This window comes from Aethalodelphis obliquidens, unplaced genomic scaffold, assembly GCF_003676395.1.
Source record: "Aethalodelphis obliquidens isolate GAN/ISIS:26980383/991018 unplaced genomic scaffold, ASM367639v1 scaffold1, whole genome shotgun sequence".
Taxonomy (NCBI): Eukaryota; Metazoa; Chordata; class Mammalia; order Artiodactyla; family Delphinidae; genus Aethalodelphis; species Aethalodelphis obliquidens.
Window position 1 is genome coordinate 48,111,522 of NW_020837945.1, and position 19,775 is coordinate 48,131,296.

Genomic DNA, 19,775 nt, shown 5'->3' on the forward strand with positions numbered 1-19,775 from the left:
GTAAACCTCCAGGTCTGGTTAGGGCAGACACTTCTCCCCGCCTCCCCTTCCTTTGCTCCTCTCTATAACGATTTTCCTCTATTTTTACCCATAACATACAGCTGAAGTATAGTTTTCATTAGTTGATAAACAAAAGCTCATAAACCTCAGGCAACCACTTTTTATATAGAAAGTGCCGCCCCCCCCTCCCCGTAGCTCTTTGTTGGTTTGAATTGTTTAGTTAGCTGATTGGCCCCTAGTGTCATCTTGAAATATTTGGGCCCCATTCAGGTTGGGTTTCAGTCAGAGGGAAAGAAAGGGAAGAGGGGAAAAAGAAAAAAAAAAAAAAAGAGTAAGGAGCAGTGGAATAGGGAAATCAAATCAGTCAGTTCTCCAAGGACACTGCAGGGTTATGGAAAGCATTTCTGGATACCTGCCATGTGCAGGCATTGTGCTGGCCTGGGAATACAGATGAGAAGCAAAGGGCAGAGCTGCGGAGATACTTCGAGGACAAAATAAGCCTAAATTGGACAGAAGGGAGAGGAGCCAGGCATCAGCAGGCATCAGGGATCATTAATTAGCTGCCCAGTAGGTCCTTAGGGACATTTCTTTTCTCTCCCATTTCTGTGGGGGGACACACAAATTCCAGATCTGGGCTGCACTCTAATTCTGTAGTGTTGCTATGAGTATCTCGCACCCCCCTCCCTAGATACTGAGGAGCTCAAAGTGAAAAGGAATAAAAAGCAGCCGCATAGCACAGGGAGATCAGCTCGATGCTATGACCACCTAGAGGGGTGGGATACGGAGGGTGGGAGGGAGATGCAAGAGGGAGGGGTTATGGGGACATATGTATACATAGAGCTGATTCACTTTGTTATACAGCAGAAGCTAACACAACAATGTAAAGCAATTATACTCCAATCAAGATGTTAAAAAAAAAGAATATGGCAATATGAAAAGAAGAATTGCTCTTTTTAGAGACTAGTGGAGTTCCGTGCTCTTAGCTGTTCTTCTGCCTGATGAAAAGTTGCAAACCTGAGCAATCAACTCAATTTCTTCCTTCTTTAATGAGGAAGCAATTATTCTTCTGCTGCTCAGACCTACAGTAAAACTAAATAAAATGCCCAATGCTCTGGCAGCTTATTTTATTCCTTTCTACAAAGCCGAGGAGAAGAGATATTGTAAGTTAATACAGACTGCAGAGACCAGAATTTCACAAAAACCATATGAATAAGGGCATAATGGTCATTCCACATACCTGGTTTGTTCAATCAGATTTACAGTATACAAGAAGTTGCTGCCTCTATTCCAGTTTATTTTTAGTGCCAAGGTTTTATTAAGTCAAACAACATAAACCAATGGTCCCAAACTATCTTTGCTGTCAGCTACAGGAAACTTTGGTAGGTTTTAGTCTCAGAGGAAGAACTGTTCTCCAGAATCCTCCCAAACCACAGACGACAGTTGAAGTACTTGAGCAGGTTAAGTAAACTTGATTTATCTTAATTCTCAGACAGAGTGCCTTTTCCATAGGAAATCGCTAGACCACATGTATGTCTAGCACACAAAGTGGATTCTTCAGTTTTTTAGCCAAGCAAGGAGACACGTGGTCTCAAATAATTTGTCTGACAACAAATCACAGACCACAGACGTCGATTCAAAGCAAAAATGCTTTATCAGGACAATTCTACTTGCTGTAAGATGGACCTAGGTTTTGGTTTTATTTTCAGTTCCAGTTTTCCCACTGATTCTGTGCATGGCTTCAGATAGCATAAGATTACATCATTTTAGAGCTGGGAGAGATTTCAAGATCAATTAGTCCACACTTCGTGTCCTTTTAAGCAGTGGTGCAACACAATTTTTAAGCCATATACTTTATCATTTCTTCCATTCACGGAACTAAATATAATCATAGTGGTCTTTGCAAACAAAGTAGTTGGCTCCGGACAGGAGAGGCTCTTCTTAATATTTTTCTTTTAGTTCAACAAGAGCCACACAATGAGGTTTCATGGGGAAAAAAAATAAGTGGAAAATAAATATTGGAGAGTGGCCTAGATGGGTACTGATTCAGTGGACACTAACATCTCTACATTTTCTTTGTATTTTAGGGGCGGGGGTGAGAGAGGGATCCTCCAAAGAATGTGATAGAGTTGTGCCACAGCCTCTTGCCTCTGTTAACAGATCTCCTGCTTCACCTGACTAAAACAGCTCTGGCTGCCCAAACAGCCCCTCTTCCCTGCGTACATCTGTCACCCCAGCTGCAAGAAGCCATCAGCAAGACCGGGCCTGTCCCTGCTGTGCCGCCCTGGGAGCTGCACCCAGGCTCTTCAGGGCAGCCAAGCGGCTCCATTTTCTAGAGACAGAAGCATCTCACGCCAGGTGTGCAGCTGAACTCTCCCAGCAGCAAGACACCTGCTGGATGGTCCCATACTGTGGGTTATTTTTTGAGCTTCTGCAGAGTAAATAAAACTTGGCTAAGTTGTTAAAAATGGGCAGGGAGACGGTAGCATCATTGACTGTCTTTTTGATTCTAGAATAGTGTGTGAACACTTAGAATTTTTATTCCCAAAAGCCCTGTAGATCTATTTTCTCTGCCTTGATTCTCCTGGATGTTCTAACACCAAGCTCTACTCCACCTATGTCACTGTGTAACGATTAGCCAGTAATTATCACCTGTTTTTAGAGCTCCTGTTTTTAAGTCAGGACAAATGATGGAAAATGCTACTAAAATAAATTCTTTATATGTGTCTCCTAGAATTAGAAAAAAGCTAGATATTCTTTCAGAAGTTATTATCTTCCAGCTTTTCAAACAGGGAATTCCAGAACCTCATGGGGGAATTTTAACAGCTATAATTCAAAGTTTGCTTATTTAGGGAGTTTACTATGTATTTGGACTCAAAATTTTCCTCAAGTAATGAAATGTGACTGAAGTCATTCTTTATAGCTAATAAAAACCACCTGCTAACTGCATCCTGTACATACTTCCTCTTTATTTTACAGGGAGTCTTTTATTAACATTAATCTTGGATCATGGTTGGGGTAGAGAAGATACAATAGAAAGGAACGTTGCCTTAACAACGTAAGACAGTATGAAAAAAGCTTGCATCAAAAGAGCCAACAAACCTACATTGGGGAACTCGTAGTTTTATTACACTTGCTGTAGCCTTGCTGTCAGTAGTAACTTTGAAGACTACTTATATTTCACCTAAGTCGTGCACGTGGATTTCACGTGGAATACTACTGTTCTTTCTTTTCTTGCCGGCCTGCTTCATGCCATCCTATCCCTTACTGTCAAGTTCTTGTCTCGAGTATTCCACGAGGCTTTCTCTCCTCTTCTAAATTGCAGAACCTGGGTGTAAGTCCTACATCGGCATGTTCTTTTATTCTGTGTTATGATGTTTCGTGGGTGTTAGTTTTGTTTCCTCAGGTAACTTTAGGCTCAGAAATCTCAAAGTAAATGAAATGATTTGACTTCACTTTATTCTTCCTTGGTTATTTGACTAATAGGGGTTTCAACACATAATTTTAATATTTCAGCTCAAAACATTTCTGCCCATTAGACAGATTAATCTCCATCATACCTCTGAGAGTGCAGAATATATTTACAAGCTCAGTAGGGGCTGGGATCTACTGAACTACTAGACCACCACAAAGTTTCCCATGGCATAGACTAAATAATTTCCATTAGAAAATTTACATCCATGTGTGTTACATTTGTCCCCAGTGTGAGAATGTTCTTTGCTTCAAACTACTGATATACAACTTTTAAATCATGACCCATTAGGGACTATCAATATAAAATCCTGGTCAAATCACATTTATGAACATTAACAGTCTTTATATCTGAATGGATTTCATTTAATTGTACCGAACTAAAAATAACATTAAATAAGCCACATACAGACATGCATAGTGGCCCCAACTTTATGCCAAGTTGTAAAACTTGGCATGGAGTTCTAATTACAGGGATTCCTAATCTTAGTTTAATACTGCTTTTTCCAAAGACAAATCCAGAAAGGGCTTCCTTTGGGTTTTGCTCGTCTTGGGATAAGGATAGGTTGCAGGGGTCCTCCTTAGAAGGTACACTGATGACAGACAGCAGAGACAAGCAAGACACATAGGAGGAGGGTGGGATAAAGAGGACAAGGCTGTAGCTGAGTCTGAAACAATTACAACCAGAAGCTAGATGTGAACCCCATGACCTGATCGGTCCTGTGATTCCAGAATGAAATTCAGCTCAGCCCAAAGGCACGTTTCTCTTATGTACCTATTTGACCAACTAGGTCAGATGCCAGAATGGTACTCATGAAAGAAATTAACAAAAAGTTCTTTTAGTTAGATTTGTTCTACCAGCTGCTATTCATTATAAGTACCTCTAGTATCAAAAGTGATTATTCCAACTAAATGAAAGTCAGAATGAAAATGAAAGTCAGAGCAAGGCACTCCCCAGTTACCATCCTTTAGGGTCTCCCCATCACTTGACCATGTTTCTTGATCTGGCGCAGAAGGCCCTCCCTAACTTGGCTTCTGCTTCTCTTGGCTTCTACGGCTTCTGGCCACTTTTCGCCCCTCACACTGGTGAAAACAGCCCGTTATTCACCACACACGACCGTGCCATTTCGGGCCACTGCTCTGACATGTGCTATCCTCCCTGACATTCCTTTCTCTTAACAGTCACTTAGCTGGCTCCAGCCTACTCCTCCTTCAAGCCTCAGCCTAGGGGTCGCCTCCCCCAGGAAGTTTTTCCTAATTTCCCCACACTTTGCGACGTGCCGCCCACTCTGGGCTTCTGTCGCCCCTGGTGCAGACTTCTACCAGAACTCTCACCACTTTGTGTAGAATAATCGGTCATTAGCGACCTACCCCACTAGCCTCGAGCTCCTCAAGGGCAGGTACCATGCTCACTTCTGTTTGTAGGCACAACACGAAGCACAGGGCTGAGCACATTGTTGGCACTTAGTAAATGTTAGCTGAATGCAGACCCCAACCTTTTACCAACAAATCAGGTTTAAAATGTCACTGGCATTATTCTACCTCTGATTATGAGCTAATAGGTGTACTGTGAAATCCGAGAACAGCCTGATTCAGAAAAGGAATACAATGAACATTTAGAAATTGGATGCCCTTCAATGTACTTTCTGCGCACTACACAGCTCACTTTTTCTTAAGTGGAATAAAAAGCAAGAAACTGCAGAGAAAAGCCAAGTTTTGTAAGCCCAAATCCACCTATTAAAAAGTCCAAATTAAATGACCTTTTCTCTTTTACTCCTTCCTTAAAATAAATTATAGGCTCTCTCCCTGTTAATCTTGCTAAGGAAACAGAACCAAGATCATCAAATGGGCTTTTACTGAAATATATGCTTATTGTGGCTAACTTAATACCTTCAAGAAAATTAGCAGTTGCAAAATTCTCCATATTACAACTCAGAGAACTTAAAAGAAGAAAACATACACTGCTGGAAAAGTGTCGTTTTTGCTGTATAGGACTACGGTTTATATACAGCAAACCATCTATAATGAATTAGATACTTCCTTTTCTCCTGAAAAGATTAGAAAAGTCTCCCTGCTGTCAGAGCCCAAAGAGGCTCTTCTGGGTGTCACAATCAACACCCAATTCAATTCAGTCACATGACAATGAAAGATACAAGAAATAAAACATGAAAAAAAAAAATCTCTGATGCTGAAGTTCCAGTCTTCACCTCCACTGATCCTTTTCAACACTGAGGAACTTTATCAAGTTATGAAATACTCAATCTGGAAGAACTCCTGATTGTGTGAAAATTGATCTATGTTGCTTGGGATACTATAACTTAAGATGTCAGGGGTGTTTTTGTTTTGTTTTATACTGAAAGTAGAGACAGTTTACCAGACAATGTTTTGGAGCTTGAAGGAAGAAATCGATTTTTCACAGAGAGTGAAATTTAGTCCAGAAATGAATTTAGCACATTGGCTTTATCATGGAAATGCTTGGCTGTATCCATTTGAGATTCTGCTTGAGCAATACATTTCATAATTTAGCCAGGTAAAACAAAACAAAAACAAAAAACCCCTTCCCTACTACATTTCTAGAAATGCCTAAGGCCCTTATTTTTCTTGAAATAATAAAATGAACTGATAAAATATTAGGTATTTTAGATTTAAAAAGGAATCACAAAACTATACAGCAAGATAAACAACCTGGTATCAATGTGTAGTAAGGAATGCCAAGAAAAGTTGTTTATTATTGAACAATTGTTAATATTATATATGTCCATTTTCAAAAATCTATTCTCATTGGTCTATATTAAAAAGACCCAAAAGCAAAGGGTTACTGTGTCTGGGACTAGTCTGTAGCTATACTAAACATTAACTATTACAAACTTTCACCTACATTTGTCCCATGGCTTTTGTTCCCTTGCCCCCTCCCTTCCAGCATGCCAGGCAACTTCTTCTGTGCTTTCAGATCTAGTTTACACCATCCACACTCCAGTTGTCTCTGGTCTATAGACTTTTCCTCCTCTAAATTTTGGTATTTAATATCAATGTTTGATATTAATGGCCTTCTGTCTTTCAATGTTCCCAGCGGTACTGTTAACTTACAAGACCATCTTGTCAGCTTTTGTATCCCCACCAATAACTTGCATATTTGTAAACCATGACTCTAGGGGTATCTAGTGCTGTGTATGGAAAGCCAAAGAATGAAATGCAAACTAGACCCTCCCTTAAGATAGAGAAGGGTGATGTCATTTTACTCCTTTGTTATGATTTTTGCACTCTCAGAATTCACCTGTAATAGCACTGGTGACTCACCTTGTGTCTGGTTTTAGATTTTCTACTGTGGAGAAGGTTTGATTTGTAGTTTGAATGGACTTGTTCTTCCCACCGAATGACCCGTTTTCCCTGGATATAACTTCATATTCTGAAAAGCAAAAAAAGCCAACAGATACTTGTCTTTATGCTCTGGTGGACTGAATGTTCTCAAAGCTAACCGCATAACAGAGTCAACTCTCATAAAAGTGAGCAACAAGATTGCAGGTCTAGAGACGTATTGATCGTACACATTAGCAACTTCCAAGTGGGGACTGTCAGAGGATGATGAAGGTCCCAAAGCATTTGGGGAGTTGCTCATTGACCATTTCTGTTTTCTCTTTACCATAGCAGCAAAGGTCTGGTAACTGTGAAGACTGTTGATGCTCCTATGGTAGCGTTGGTTATGGATAACCTATGATTTTGTTAGGTAAGTCGGATCGTCTGCCATTGCTGGAAAGCCCAGTGTGGCTTTGTAAAAAACATTGTATGAGGAGCGGAGTTTCAGTAGAAGCACATTTCCTGCTCATGGGGCTTCACAATATAGCTGGGAAAAACGTCACTGACTACATGGTACTGCTGCAAAAAACTGAGTTGAAAACCACAGCAGCAAATAACAGTTAATCAAATAATGAACAATGAACTATACTTTTCTATAGTTCATTATTTTGAACTACAGAATTATGGGATTTTGATACCTACTGCTTATGTAAGTTACATAAATTTTGTACATACTGCTAACATATACCCCCTTGATAATTATCTTTGAATTAAAAAAATTATGCCCTTGAAATCTGCATAGAAATCTGCATAAATTTAACTTAAGGGCAGGTGTCTATGAACTTGTAGGGCTAATCAAAAGAAAGAGACTTTCAGAATAAGAGAATATAATTTACTAATTTAGTTTCCCTGCTCTCAGTTGGGGTTCAGTTTAATGCATGTGACAAGATCACACAGAGGGTTAAAAAAATCGAACAAAAAACAACAACCAACCAACAAAACCCTACTCAAAAGCAGCTTCATCAGTATGAAGAAATACACAAGTGGTGGGCATCAGGGAAAGTGGGAAGGTTGCAAAGGAGCTGGCAAGTTACTGGGGATTTCTGCTGTTAGCACTGAGACCAAAGGTAGGAGATGGATATCGGAAATAAAACTGAAATTATAGAGTAACTCATGGAGACTTATAATCACCAATTTTAATTTGGGAAGGATCTTTACTGGTGAATTTTAAAAAGCCAAAAAGGAGGATCACTTTTTCTGAGTAATTTCCTATGACCATCCTTTTGAAAATTTGAAATTAAACTGGAAGGCAATGGTCATTGTATCTGGACACATTAGTGCAGCTATTAAAGGACTAATGGCCCATATTTAAGATTCCTTCCTCAGACTCTCTGCTCCCAACCTATGTCTCAGCTGGCTTTCTATTCTAAAGGAGTGTGGAAAGAGAGAGAGAGGTAGGATCCCAAATTCAATTATGTTCGTTTTATATCTTCCAGCTGTGAAGGGACATTTACTAGAAAAAGATCAGAGTAATTAGAAAGGATGTAAAATTGATTTTTAAAAAATGGAAACTGCATGACTTAATGGGAAGAGACAGACCAAGCCACTTGCCTGGATCTCAGTCTCAGTTTTACCATCTGTAAAATGTCCATAGTGTCTCTTCATAGTGTTGCTTGTAGGGATTAAAGAAGGAACATATGGAAAGTGCTTAATAGTATTTTGCATGTATTTTGCTCAACAGGTGGTACCTATTATTATTATATCTTTTATTATTCCTTATTATCCCCGAGTTGTGTTTTGAAACTAGGATCACAAAAATTTGAGAGATTCCAATTGGAAAGATTCAAGTGCTGCTTAGTCACCAAAAGAGCAATTTATATGACAGTCCAGCTGGTTATCCATGAAAGCAATCACCTTCAAAAAACATCTTTGTTTGGGTCATTCCTCATCGACTGTGTGATATTCTTTGTAATATCACCTTAGCCTTTTAGTATACTTCAACACTTAGAGCACATCTTTTATAATTTTCTTTTGACTCAAGTTTTAAATGTTAATTTAATACTATTTTTGTCCTGAAAGACTGGAGTTTTCAAAATGGATCTAGAAGTTACCTTCATGATTAAAAAGATATTTAGAATTTTTCTCAGAATTCTTGTCTTAGAATGTATATATCTTTCCTTTTTAATGCTTCAAAGTGATAATAGCTTTTCATAAATCCACGAACATTATAAAAATCTACCACCAACAACAAAAAAGTATGTGTCAGTATTTCTTATTTTAAATAGGGGATTTAAAAAATAATTTCATTAACAGTAAAGATATAAGAAAATCTACAAAGAACTGACACAATAATTGGTCTGTTTTTTCCCCCTCAGAGGGTTTTATTGCCCTATTATGAGATAATTCACTTAGAACATAATTATTATAAATATTGGGAACATCACTATCTGGTCAATACAGCATGAAAATAACAAATGGTGATACTACTCTCTGTTAAGTCTTATACTCACAATAAATTGATAGCAATAAGAATTATTATTATTATAAATTTAAAAACCCTGAAGTTCAAAGAGGCTAATTATAGATCCAAGTTGCATTATCTAGAACACAGTTGGTCTGGGATTTAAATCTATGTCAGCATGCTCTTGATGTATCAGAAAATGATACCTTATAAGTAATTTAAGTTGTCCAAGGACCCAGGCTGTGGCCAATCTCTATGGTGTACCTATTTCTACTTTAGTGTAGAAGGGATATGGAGAAGCATCTGAATTTGGATGCATTTACTAGAGGTGAATACATGCCTATCAATTAAAAGAAAGATTACTGACAGAAGTCAACCTGGGGAATGAAGAATATGTTTCACTCTTTTTTTGTTATCTTTCTTAATTCTTTCTTGAAAAACCATTTCCAGTGACATGAGAATTAATCTCTGTATTATCTGAGCTGCTGGTTTATAAAAGATTACATTTGAAATCAAGTGGTATTTAATGGAACACTAAAAATAAACAAAAATGGAAAAAAATAGAACAGATCATTAGGGCATATGGTCCAACATTGAAATATAGACTGAGTAATGGTTAAATATGGACTTATTTCTATTTATAAAATATAATAGTTATAGATGTGGTCCTTATCCATGAAAATGGTTATCATAAGTCCAGTATCTAGTGAAAGATCTCAAGCAGCCCGTTAACATTTAATAATAAAAATAATGTTATAAAACTAGTTGGTAGATAAAGTATATCCTATTCATGATTCTTTGAAATTACAGGTTTATATAATTTAAAAAAGTTACATGATGAAAGGAAAATCCTACTTTAAATAGCTAAATCAGATACTATTGACATACCCAAGTGAATATGTATTAGATTATTAAACAGATTAACCAATTCCAACTTGATGTCCTATATTTTTAAGGCAAGTGAAATTTTATAGTTCATTTGGTCTTGTGAGAATGAAGCCTCAGACTATCACAGGAACTCTTCATTAGCACTGCATATGGATTGAGAGTTTTCAACTTTTTAATACATGTAGATAATCAATACTTAGAGATTGATTTTTAGATATTGGGATGATAATACCTACTGGTGTAGTTCCAAGTAAAGAAGCAAGACTAGTCAAATCCCCAGGAACCATGGGCAGTGGCTGGTTCTTTCTCAAAACAAAGGCAAGCTTTGCATAAGAAAGGAAATTCACAAAATATGGTTAAAAATTTAAAAAGCCAGCTAAGCAAAGATAAGCTGCTTACACTGGAAGTTGCCCAGACCAAACGGTTTTGTCTGAGGAGAAATAGCTACTGTTTTCTCCTTTATTCATAGAAAACTTTTTTGGCAGATCCTGAGTCTCCCCACTCCTCACCTTGCCCTGTGTACCCGCTCTCTACTTTTCCTGACAGCCTCTTAGTGGGCAACTCTATTCTGCCTACCCACCCCAGGCACATGGTGGCGGGGACATGAGCAGCAGGAACCTTGTGTCCTCACGCTGTTTGCTACATCCTCTAGCTGATTTGGGCTGTTAGTCTTTCCACCCCTCCCCTCTACTTTGACTATCCTGTTCACTACAGAGAATTTAAATCCCATATGACAAATTCAAAGAATGACTCAGGGTTTCTTATTTTTCACAGTCATTTTTAGAGAAATTGGATGAGTGACAGCAGAATCAAAATTTCCTGAGATAAGCAGAAAATTGACCAAATTAAAACAATTTTCCTAAAATGATTGAAATAACTTTTAGCCTGCTTGAAAATTCTAGGTCAATCTAGAAATTGGGATGGTGAAAGGAAAACAGGTTTAAATCTTATCAGCAGTGGCAACTTCCCATATGTGATCTGTGATTTTCAGGTAATGAAAAGACTAGATATACCTTCACATTGTGAAAAACAGTTCTGAGAGGAGAAGGAAGGTATGCAACTTAAAGAGATCTGCTAAATTAACAGGGAGACCATAACCAGAACAAAGATGATCTTTTCGCATCTTATGATACTTTTAACAATCATGTACCACAGGGACAGCAGAACTCTGCGGGGACTTGCTGTTCCTAAGATATGCCTCGCAGGCCACAGTTTGAATCAAGGTACCACATTCCCAATGCATCGCACTATCAATGCTTCCCACCGTAGTGACGGTCCATGTGTCATGATCTTACCAGTGACAGTGTCATTGAGTGGCTTATCCCAGTCCAAGATGACAAAGGAGGGACAACCTTCCACAGTGACAACAGTGAGGTTGGTAGGTGGGTTCTGCGGTGGGCTGGTGGCATTCCCTTCTGTGGCCTCCTCTTTGGGGAATCGCTTGACAGAGTCAGTGATGGAGCAGGGCCTGTTGTCAGGCTTTTGGATATACCTCACGTGAGGACCTAAGACAGAGAGGACATTGAGCCTTTTTTTTTTTTTGAGCTTGGAAAAAAGGTGGAGGTGAACTCATAAATAAAATTATCTGTTTGAGGACATTTGATCTAATACTATAAGCAGATGGATGAAAGCAATGATGTGGATGGTTTGAATTTGTGAAAATCCAGAACCCTATCTTTGGGATACATGACATGGATGTTATTGTTGATTTACTTTTCTAAATAGGTTTAGTTTATGCTAATATCCAAAAGTAATTTGGTCTCCCTGAGCGTGGTTTAAACTGCATAATTTATGGAGCATTGGAAACAGTGCTCAAAAGGGTCTTGTCTCAGTACTGGGGAATGGTTAACTTTACACTAAACACAGTTCTGGTCCCACCTAATAAATCTTAAAAGCCTGACTCAAAAGGATCAAGTGGTTTCAAGTTATTTAAACTGCATCCCAGAATAAAATACAAGAATATTTTAGGAATAAAAATATTCCCAACTGGATAAAATAAACAGGAAGATATTACCCATAATGAGGAGAAAAATAAATCATTTGAAGCCAACCTGAAACTTGGATAGCTGTAACAATCATCAGACAAGGACAGTAAAACAGTTATCATCACTATAATCCACATGGTCGAGAGTTAAGAAATGGAAGCTATAAAAAAGACCCAAATTAAATTTCTAGAGATCTTTAAAGGAGGCAGACAAGAAAAGACATGCTATACATAGAACAACAAAGAAGGATTATGGCAGATTTCTCATCGGAAAGAATGCAAGTGAGAAGGCAGTAGAGCAATGTATTTCTCTACTAAAAAACAAAAACCAAAACAAAAAACCTTATCATCTAGAATGCTATAACTGGTGAAAATATCTTTAAAAAAACAAAAGCAAAAGGACAAAAAAAAAGCAAGATACTTTTTAGACATACAAAATCTGAAAGAATTCATGACTAGCAGACCCACTCTACAAGAAGGATTCAAGAAAGTCCTTCAGGTGGAAGGAAAATGATGCTGGATGGAAATATAGCACTTGAAACAGTAACTACATAGGTAAATATACACAGTAGTTTTCTTATTAAATTCTCTCTGAAAGACAATTTGTTGTTTAAACAAAAATATTAACAATTTAGTGTGATGTATATAACATGTAAAAGTAAACTATAATGACAATAGCCCAAAGGCCAGGAGGAGAGAAAAGCTGCTATACTAATGTAAAGTTCTTACACTATTTGTGAAGTTGTAGGATATCACTGGAAGATACTGTGGTAAGTTAAAGACACATTCTATAAACCCCAAAGCAATCACTAAAATAACAAAACAAAAAAGTTATAGGAGTAGGACAACAAAAAAAGATAAAATGGAATCATAAAAATAGTCCAAAAGAAGGCTGAAGAAAAAGGAAAGAGGGAACAAAGAATAGATGGGACAAATAAAACACAAATAGCAATATGATGATAGACTTAAACCTAACCATATCATTAGTCATGTTAAATGTAAGGTTCTAAACACCCAAAATAAAATGCAGAGATTGTCAGACTGGGTGAAAAAGCAAGATCCAACTATATGATACCTATAGGGACAACATTTTAAACAAACAGACTAACAGGTTAAGAGTAAAAGGATGAAGAGAAGAGATACCATGATAACACTTATCAAAAGAAAGCTTGAGTGGATATATAAATATCAACAAATTAGATTTTAGAGCAAAGAATATTACCATAAACACAAAAAGGTCACTTCATAATAATAAAGGACCAATTCCTCAGGAGTTTATTACAACCCTAAGTAATTTAGGTCTATATCTAAATACAGACCTTTAATATACATGTAGCAAAACTTGATAGAACTGTTAAGTAGAAATAAATTCACAATTAGAGCTAGAGATTTCCGTACTCTTCTCTCATTAATTGACAGAACAGTAGACAGAAAATCGCTAGGGATATAAAAGAATTGCACAATACAACCAAGCAAACTGACCTAACTGACATTTTTATAGAACCCTTGTTATGGACTGAATTGTGTTTCCCTAAAATTCCTATGGTGAAGACCTAATTTCCAATGTGAGAAACCAAAGATACCTTGATCTCAGACTTCTGGTCTCCAGAACTGTGAGAAAATAAATTTCTGTTGTTTAAGCCACCGAGTCTGTAGTATTTTGTTATGGCAGTCCTAGCAAACCAATACAACATTCCACTTAAGAAAAGCAGAATACACATTCTTTCCAAGTACACAGAGAACATATACTAAGACAGACTATATTCTGGGCCTTAAAAAATGTCTCAATAAATGTAAAAGTGTTCAAGTAATACAGAGTATCTGACAACAATGGAGTTAAATTAGAAATCAGTAACAAAACGATTTCTAGAAAATCTTGAAATATTTGGAAATTAAATAACATACTTCTAATAAGTCAAAGAAGAAACCAAAAGGGAAATTAAAAAGTATTTTGAACAGAGTACAAATGGAAACACAACATATCAAAAATTTTTGGATGCTGCTTAAATAATATCTAGGGGAAAATTTGTAGCACTAAATTCCACATCTGAAAAGAAGAGAGGGCTCAAAATCAATGAGCTCATCTTCTACCTTAAGAAATTAGAATAGAAGAGCAAATGAAACTCAGATTAATCAGAAAAAGGAAACAATAAAGATCAGAGTAAAAAATAAATGAAATAGAAAACAAAAATAACCGACAAAATCAATGAAAAAAAGTTGATCTTTTCAGAAGATCAAAAGAATTGATAAACCTACAGCCTGACTGGTTAGGCAAAAGAGAAAAAAAAGACACACATTGTCAATAAAAGGAATGAGAGAGGTGACATCACTACAAATTATACAGATATCAAAGTAAGAAGAGAATATGAATAACATTATGCTAATAAACTTGACAATTTAGAGGATATGGACCAATAACTTGAAAGACAAAAATTACCAAAGTTCACTATGGAAAAAAATATTCTAAATAGTCCTGTACCTATTAAAGAAAGTGAGTTACATGTAAAACCCTTCTCACAAGGAGAATATCAGGCTCAGATGGCTTTACTGGTAAATACTAACAAATATTTAGGGAAGAAGCAACACCAGTTCTAAACTCTTTCAGAAAATTGAAGAAAAATTCAGCATCATTTTGATACTAAAACTTGACTTAGACATTACAAGAAAACTACAGACCAATGTCCCTCACTGAATATAATTCTAAACAAAATTTTAGCAAATTAAATCCAACAATATATTAAAATGAGAATGCACTATAACCAAGTGGAATTTGTCACTGGAATGCAAAGGTAACCTACAACTCAAGAACAATTACTTTATCACATTAACACACTAAAAAAGGAAAACCACATAAGCATCTCAATAAAGTCAGAAAAATTATTAGATATAATCTAGCATTCATTTCTGATAATGACTCTCACCAAAGCAGGAATAGAAGAAAACTTTTTCAACACAGTGAAGGGCATCTATGAAAAACCTACAGGAAGCACCATACTTAATGGTGAAAGGCTGAATGCTTTTCCCATAATATAAGGAACAAGAAAAAGATACCTATCCTCACTATTTCTATTCAATATTTCACTAGAGGTTCTAGCCAGTACAGAAAGGCAAGAAAAAAAGATACTTAAGTTGGAAAGGAGGAAGTAAAACTTTCCCCTCAGATGACATGATTCTGTAGGTAGAAAATCCAGTGTATCTACAAAAAGACTACAGAGGTTTGCAAGGTTGCAGAATACAAGCTCATTGAACGAAAAACAATTGTTTTCCTATATACTAGCAATGAACAATTAGAAACTGAAATAAAAAATACTACTTTTATGGTTTTCTTTACATGGAAAACTACAAAACATTGGTGAGAGAAATGAAGAACACCTAAATAAATGGTGAGATATACCATGTTCATAGGTAATAAGACTTAATACTGTACAGCTGTCAATGTTTCCCAGTTGACCTACAGATTCAATGCAATTCTAATAAAAATATAAACAGGCTATTTTTTTAGACATTGAGAAACTCATTCTAAAATTCAGATGGAAATATAAAAGGACCTAGAGTCACCAAAACAACTTTTAAAAAATAAGAACAATGTTGGAAGACTAACATAACCTGATCACAGTGCTTATTATAAAACCAGTGATCAAGACACTGTGGTACTGATGGAAAGGTAGATAAATAGATCACTGGAACAGACTAGAAAACCCCAAAATAGTTCCACATATATATGGACAATTGATTTTTGACAAAGGTACAAATTAAATTCAGTGGAGAAACAACAGTTTTTTCAAAAAATGATGCTGGAACGATTTGGATATCCATAAGTGAGAAAATAAATGCATTCATACTTTGGGTCATATAGAAAATTTGACTCAATACAGATCATAGACCTAAATGTAAAAGTAGAAGACTTCTAGAAGGAAACAGAGGAGGTCTTTGTGACCTTTGATTAGTCAAGGACTTCTTAAATATAACATAAAAGATACAATCTATATATAAAAAACCAAATTGATAAACTGAGCTTCATTAAAATTAAAAAAGAAAAGCCAAACACTGAGAGAAAATACACACTGCAAAGTGTGTATCTGAAAAAGGTCTTCAATCCAGAAAATATGAACACTCTTAAAACTCAATAATAAAAAAATAAGCAACTCCATAAAAAATAGACAAAAATATTGAACAGACACATCAAAAAAGATATACAGATGGCAAATAAGGACATGAAAGGATGTTCAGCATCCTTAGTCATTAGGGATATGCAAAATAAAATCACAATCAGATACTACTACACCTTTACTAAAAAGGCTGAAATTAAAAAGACTGACCATAGCAAGTGTTAGCAAAGATGTGGAGGAACTGGAACTCTCATATACTGTTGGCACAAAGGTAAAACAGTACAACTGCTGTGGAAAACAGTTTGGCAGTTCCTTAAAATGTTAAACGTCCATTTATATACAATCTAGCCATTCTCCTTGTTGGAATTTGTCCAAAAGGAATGAAAGCATATGTCTACACAGAGACTTGTACATGAATGGTCATAGCAGCTTTATTAGAACAACCCAAATGTCGTGAACAGTTTTAATAAAGTAGTATATATCCATATAATAGAATACTAGTCAGTAATAAAAAGGAATAAACTACTGATACATTTAGCAACATGGATGAATCTCCAAATAATTATGTTGAGTGAAAGAAATCACACACAAAAAGTTCATACTATATTTTTTTCATTTATGTAAAATTTCCAAAAATGCATACTAATCTATAATATAGTGACCTAGGGACTAGAGGTTGGGTGGGAGGAGTGAGGAGGAGGGATTATAAAGGTACATGATGAAACTTTTGGAGGTGGTGCATGTATTCATTATCTTGATTGTGATGATATTTCATGGGTATATACATATGTTGAAATTTATCAACTTTAATACTTCAGAAAAACATATCACAAAAGGAAATACTGGATTCTATATCATATAATCTCTCTTTTACTGTGGTAGATTAGATTACTGTTCAAAAACATTCTCTAACATTCTCTAACAAACTCCACACTCCCAATGCAGGGGGCCTGGGTTTGATCCTTGGTCAGGGAACTAGATCCCACATGCTGCAACTAAGAGATTACATGCTGCAACTAAAAAGATCCTGCATGCCGCAATGAAGATCCCGCAAGCGGCAACAAAGATTCAACGTGCTGCAACTAAGACCCGGTGCAGCCAAACAAATAAATAAATATTTCAAAAACATTCTCTATATCCATGAAAGGAGTATACTTCCCCAATCTTTGTTATGAGCTTGGCTATGTGACTTTCTTTAGCCATTGAATATTGGCAGGTATAACACAAGAAGGAGCTTGAAATGTGGTCACGTTTTTGGACTCCCCCTCTCTTCACTTTGTACTGTCATGAGAATAGCTTCTCTTGGGTCACTGTTAGTCCTTCATCCTGGGCACCAAAATAAACAGATGTGGAGCAGACCTGAGTCCAACCTATAAGAGGCCCAGCTGTACCTGTTGCTAGAAGTAGAACCACCCAGCCAAACACATGGTAGATCAGCTGACCTCCAGGCAATTTGTAGACACATGAGAAATAAATCCTTTTTAGAGTATACTACTAAGATTTTGTGGTTGTTTATTACACAGCAACAGCTGACTGATATACCCACCAAAGACAGCTTTGTTAAAATGGATATTTGGAGCCAGTCATACATACCTTTGAATCTGGGCTTCCCAAGAGGATCAGTTTCTCTTGTTGGACTTGAGCTAAAGTCAGTCATATTACCTGAGAATGGAAGATACAATGAAAAAGTAGTAAAACTATAAATATTTAATACATATGCCTCCTAGTCAATTCCTTGCAATTTGATTTCAATTATTATTAGTATTACTATACATATTATCCACCCTAAAAGGCCTTTAATTGTGTCCTGCTGGTGCCCTTCAGTGTAATAAATAATGATTCAAAGATTACAAGCAAGTAGCTAATACTCATTAATAAATTAAGATATGCGTAATTAGTAATGGCATGCGATTTAGTAAGCAGCACTGGGTAATCTAGATCTTTTTAGGAAGACTTTCCTAAAGATCTTGGGAACTTCATTCTATGTCTGCAAAGGGAAGGAGCACATTCTATAATAAAACATTAGAAATAAGTATAATTTTTAAATTAAAAAATTCATAGCAATCATAAAATTGAGTAAAATAGATGATCCAGAACTGGGACTCTTTTCTCCCTAGTTTGAAATCCTTTAGTACTTCGTAGATAAGCATCCAGTGGGAAGTGACTGATATACTAACCAAGATCTTCTCCTGAGGCAGGAGCTGTTGGTTGCTTTTTATCTGTCTCTGTTCTCTCCAAGGGGGCTTCAGTAGGTCTGAGTGTTGCCCTCAAGGGTGGGGAAGTTACTCGGTCTGATGAAATGATTCCTGTAATGTAGAGCCAAAGGATTCAGGCTTTATAGGGAGCCCTGCTGAGTTCCCCATTTATTTACTCAATAAATATTTATTAGCGCTTACCATGTGGCTTGGCACTATATGCCAGGATTAGAGAGAAAATAAGACCTGGTGTCCTTGATCGGGAGAGATGTGTGAGACAAATTATACTGAAGCATTATAGATATTGTGAAAGCATGGGATAAGGTCTCAGAGAGGACAAGTCTACAGGGAAAGATGATGAGTGTTGGGTGGGAGGAGGGCAGGAATGCCTTCCCAGAGGATGTACCAATAAAGAGGAGAAGTGATCAGTAGGTAAGCCTGAGAGCTGTATTCTAGTCAGAGGTTGCAGGAAGAACCAGGTCAGGGAAGCATGAAATCACACAGCGTGTTGAATTTGAAGGGGTGAGAGCCAAGAGTGCCAGGAGCAGTGAGAGCAGAGTACGGAGGGGCCGGGAAGGGCAGTTCATGAAGGGCCTTGCATACCATGGATTTAGATATTATTTTTAGGTGATAAGGACCCATTAAAAGATTTTCACTAGGGAAGTAACATGATCAGATGAGGAGAGGGTGAACAGTTAAGTTGCAAGGCTGGTGGCAGAGAGAGAAATCAAGAGATTAAAGCAGTTGCGTAGGCAAGGGCAGAGGAGGTGAACAATGTAAGAAGCAGTGAGACTGGATGGAAGGGGTTTTACATGAGAAATGTCAAGGGGATGGAGTGGCCTCACTGCAGATTAACTGGCAGGCATGGGAGATGGCTGGGGGGGGAAGAAGAAGAAGTTTCTAAGGTAATGTCTGTGATTCTGGCCTGTAGCTAGAACAGTGTCACCCTGAGATGCTATATTGAACAATGTCTCCTCCACTCTAAAAACACCTATAGGTCTCCCAAACAGGATGCATCCCAAGGTCTAGGCAAGTATGGGTAGAATAGAGTGGAGGCTAGATTAGGTTTTATAGTCCTCCTGGGAAAAGGAATCATTCTCAGACAATAGAGAGTCAAGGGGTACAAGACTGACCCAAGGACTGTGGCCCAGCACAGAATCACGGATGAGCCATTCAGATGGGCTGCTGGTCCAGCCCCTGCAGACTTATGCTCCTGGTCCTGGTGGGAGTAGGCCCCAATGAGAGGGTGAGTGAAAACCATGAGACACTGCACTGCAGCCTGAAGGAGCTTTCTAGAGGGTGCAGAGCAGCACTCATCCTGGCAAGGAGAGTGGGACTGAGAGGCCTCGGTAGATCTGGAGATAGGGGACAGGTGG

At 37.3% G+C, this 19,775-nt stretch overlaps 1 protein-coding gene across 1 annotated transcript in view; it reads right to left on the minus strand.

Moving 5' to 3' along the window:
* The window catches only part of ABI3BP (ABI family member 3 binding protein), a 263,592-nt gene that overhangs the window by 20,340 nt on the left and 223,477 nt on the right, over window positions 1–19,775 (minus strand). Inside the window, exons 56-59 of the mRNA XM_027103558.1 lie at window positions 18,382–18,510; window positions 17,798–17,866; window positions 11,407–11,616; window positions 6,766–6,874 (exon numbers count right to left, since the gene is read on the minus strand). Of these exons, the coding sequence (XP_026959359.1) occupies window positions 6,766–6,874; window positions 11,407–11,616; window positions 17,798–17,866; window positions 18,382–18,510 (517 nt within the window). The remainder of the gene's footprint in view (window positions 1–6,765; window positions 6,875–11,406; window positions 11,617–17,797; window positions 17,867–18,381; window positions 18,511–19,775) is intronic.